The sequence below is a fragment of the Chenopodium quinoa genome, unplaced genomic scaffold (assembly GCF_001683475.1).
Source record: "Chenopodium quinoa cultivar QQ74 unplaced genomic scaffold, ASM168347v1, whole genome shotgun sequence".
Classification (NCBI taxonomy): Eukaryota; Viridiplantae; Streptophyta; class Magnoliopsida; order Caryophyllales; family Amaranthaceae; genus Chenopodium; species Chenopodium quinoa.
The window spans coordinates 538563-542276 of record NW_018744936.1 but is presented as its reverse complement, the minus strand read 5'-3'; the positions used below and the strand labels follow the sequence as shown (position 1 = coordinate 542276).

The 3714-nt window shown below is 42.3% G+C and overlaps 1 protein-coding gene across 1 annotated transcript; it reads right to left on the bottom strand.

Moving 5' to 3' along the window:
- Nucleotides 1–2134: 2134 nt before the first annotated feature.
- On the bottom strand, nucleotides 2135–3241 carry LOC110706185. Its single transcript, XM_021884081.1, has one exon. It carries the CDS (start codon nucleotides 3239–3241, stop codon nucleotides 2135–2137), a length of 1107 nt encoding a protein of 368 aa, XP_021739773.1.
- Between the last annotated feature and the right edge of the window lie 473 nt (nucleotides 3242–3714).

Below are 3714 nucleotides of genomic sequence, written 5' to 3'. Positions count from 1 at the left end.
CTTGGTGCGTGGTGATGCTGGGCTGCAGTGCGTGGCCTAGCACTATGCTGGCGCAAATGCTAGCCAGGCACCCATGCTAGCACTTGGTGCCATCGATGGTGCTGCCATGCCAGGCACGCACGCACGCAGCACCCAGTGCTTGCGATGGTGTGCCTGGTGCCTGCGATTGGCAGCGATGGTGCCCAGCCTCATGCTATGGCTGTGATAGTTGCAATGGGTTGCTAGGAGCGCCTGGTGCGCCTATTGCTTGCGATAGGCTGCCATGTCGCGCCTAGGCTGCGATGGCGCGCCTAGCACACCTAGTGTGCTTAGGCTTGCGCCTAGCCATGCTAGGTGTATGCTAGCCTAAACTAGCTTAGCATCCACTTGGTTAGACCAGTGTGGTGCTAGGGCTATGTTCATACTTGTCTCTTTGTGATTTTGCGACGCTCGATCTCGACGCCCTAGGCTCGATATCCGACGTCTGTATTCGTAAAATACTGATGACTCATTAAATCCTTTCGGATTAATTCGTCGTCTCGGATTGGTGATTCGATTGGGTTCGACTCGAAGGGTTTAGTTATGATTAAGCTGTAATATCAATTGTACCTCGATATTACTGATCGGAAGCGGCCTCCACCTAGGCATTCCAATCACTTGACCTTACTGAAGAATTAGCTCCGTAATAATTCTGAACCCTCTATCGGAAGATTATACTTGTTGGAAGGACACCATTCCTTTCAAGAGGTACCCGTTCATAAGAAGGTTTTAAACCTACTTTCAATCTCACTTAAGATTTTCTTTGGGAGCACGAAGATTTGAGCCCAATAGGTTTGAATTCCAAACAGAATATTGTTAATGAGTTGCAATCTACCAGCATACGACAAAAATCTAGTGACCCATCCTTCAATTCTACTAATGATCCTTTGAATAAGAGGCCTACATTGTTGAATAGTGAGCTTCTTAGATGATAAAGGAACATCCAAATACTTGAAGGGGAGAGAGCCAAAGGACATCCCAAGAGTCCTAAGAAGAGTACTTTGATCAATATCTTGAATCCCTCCAAAATAGAGTTCACTCTTGTTAAGATTAGCCTCTAATCCAGAAGCCATGGAAAACTTGTTAAAGACATTAAATAGAAGCCTCACTGAAGCCTCATCAGCTCTTGAAAACATGAGTAAATCATCAGCAAACATGAGATGAGTCAGGGAGAGCCTCTCACACCTTAGATGGAAGTTAAAATCAGGCATAGAATTCAACACAAGTAAGCACCTGGACAAGTATTCCATTCTAAAAGCAAAGAGAAAGGGAGACATAGGGTCACCTTGTCTAAGCCCTTTCTTAGCTTTAAAAGGAGGAGTGGGAGTACCATTAATAAGAATAGAGAAAGAAACATAAGTAATACACCCCATAATCCACCCAACAAACACACTTGGGAACCCAAGTTCATCTAAAATAGCCTTTATGAATCCCCATTCAATAGAATCATAAGCTTTCTTAAGATCCACCTTAATCATGCATCTTAGAGAAATGAACTTATGACTATAACCTTTAATCAACTCAGTGGCAAGCAGAATATTGTCTCCAATGTGTTTTCTAGGTATGAAACCAGCTTGAGCTTCATCAACAACCTCTCCAACAACTCTAGCAAGCCTAGCTGTCAGAATTTTGGAGACTATCTTATAAAGTACACTGCAACAGGAAATAAGCCTAAAGTCTCTCACATAAGAAGGATTTCGAACTTTAGGGATCAAGGTGAGAGTAGTACGATTCCAACGAGAATCCATGACCCCAGTTCTGAAAAAATCAGAAACAGCTTCATAGATATTAAACTTGACAAAATCCCAAGTGCACTTGAAGAACTTAGTATTGAAACCATCAATTCTAGGGGCTTTGTCATTATCAATGCCTTTCATAGCATTGTCAATTTCTTCATTGGTGATAGGAGCAGCTAACAGAGACACATCAGCAGGGGATAAATGCATACCAGCTCTCATAGTAACCAAGTCAACTGCACAGAAGGAAGGTGAGGCAGTTCCCATCAATTGCTTTTAAAAAGAGATAATTTCTCTCTCAATATCATCAGGATTCTTAAGCAGGACATTCTGCTCAGTCATAATTGAGTCAATTCTGTTTCTCGACTGCCTGTGTTTCATCATAGAAAAAAGAACTTGGAGTTAGAGTCACCAAGGGCCACCCAATCAATTCTTGATTTCTGTTTGTAAATACTTTCCTGAACAACTCTCCAATATTTAAGCTTGTCAATAGCACCAGTTTCCTGATCCAGCATATCATTACAGTTAGGATTATGAGCCAACTGGTTCTGAATATCAAGCGAAGTAACTTGACATTCACTCAATCTCTGATCCACATTGCTAAAAGAGCTACGGTTAAGGCCTTTAAGATGGACCTTGAGATACTTAAGCTTACTCCAAACCCTGTACATAGGGGTACCACGAAATCCTTTGTTCCACACCTCTTGAACAATACCATTGAAATCCGGGTGAGAATTGAGGCAATTAAGGAACCTAAAGGGCCTTCCTTTTCCAGGCGGGGTAGGAAGAACCTCATATAGGAGGGGAGAGTGATAAGAAAGAGAAGGAGCCAAGTAATGGGCTTCCACATTTGGATACCAAGAGAGCCACTCAAAATTCACCAAGCCCCTGTCAATTCTAGTGAGGGTTCTAGGCCCTGTGTGAGCCTTATTAGACCACAAAAAATATGGCCCCTTACTTTTAGTCGCAGCAAATTGCATATAATCAATGAAATCTCTGAAGTCCCTGATCACATAATCAGGGACATCTGTACCATTCATTCTGTCCTCATAGTTTAGAACAGAATTGAAGTCTCCTGTGCAAAACCAAGGCATGGAGATAGAACCAATTTCCTTAATGCCCTCCCATAGACTCTTCCTATCATGAATACAATACAAACCATATAAAAAGGAAAGTGAAACTTGCTTACTATAATCAAGACTACTCACACAACAATGCATCAACTGAGCATGAATAGTGAGAACATCAATGTGTAACCTGTCACTTTTCCAGCCAAGCCAGATTCTACCTTTCCCTGAAGCAATATAATTACAAACCCAGGTCAGGGTAAAACCAATTTTCTTCTGTAAACTCACACAGTTCTGCTTTTTAACCTTGGTTTCTAATAAACAAATCACATCAGTTTTAGTCTTGTTAAGTAGCTGCCTCACATCAGCTACCTTCCAAGGGTCATTTAGACCCCTCACATTCCACACAGTGACAATCATGACTGAGGAGGGGGCCCACCCCTGCTTGGAACAGGATCCTGCAGCTTATTAACAAGTAACACAGAAAATTGATTAATAGTGTGCACCTGTGGTCCAGCAGTATCCTTATATGGCATATTAACTGACCCTTTTTTACTCATAATCTCCCAACCATCATTAGATGAAGGAACCGTACAATTCCCTTCCTTAACCTTCTGTACCCAAGTCTTCTTCAGGGGTTGAATATTGCTTGGAATGACCTGCTTCACTCTAGGTTCAGGGCAGATATGTCCAACTTTATTACATTTCTCACAGAATGGGGGGGACCACTCATACTCAACTGCTAACTCCACCATTTCCCCTTTTAGGCTTTCAACCCAGACAGTTTTAGCTAGAGGCTTAGTAATACAATCTCAACTAGCATCCTAGCAAAAGAGACTCTCAGCTTCCTCGATGTGCATTCATCAGCACAAATTGGGAGTCCCAAAATACTC

Bases quoted from the DNA above. Each gene is read 5' to 3' on its own strand.
- LOC110706185 (XM_021884081.1), bottom strand. From the start codon at position 3,241: ATGATTGTCACTGTGTGGAATGTGAGGGGTCTAAATGACCCTTGGAAG.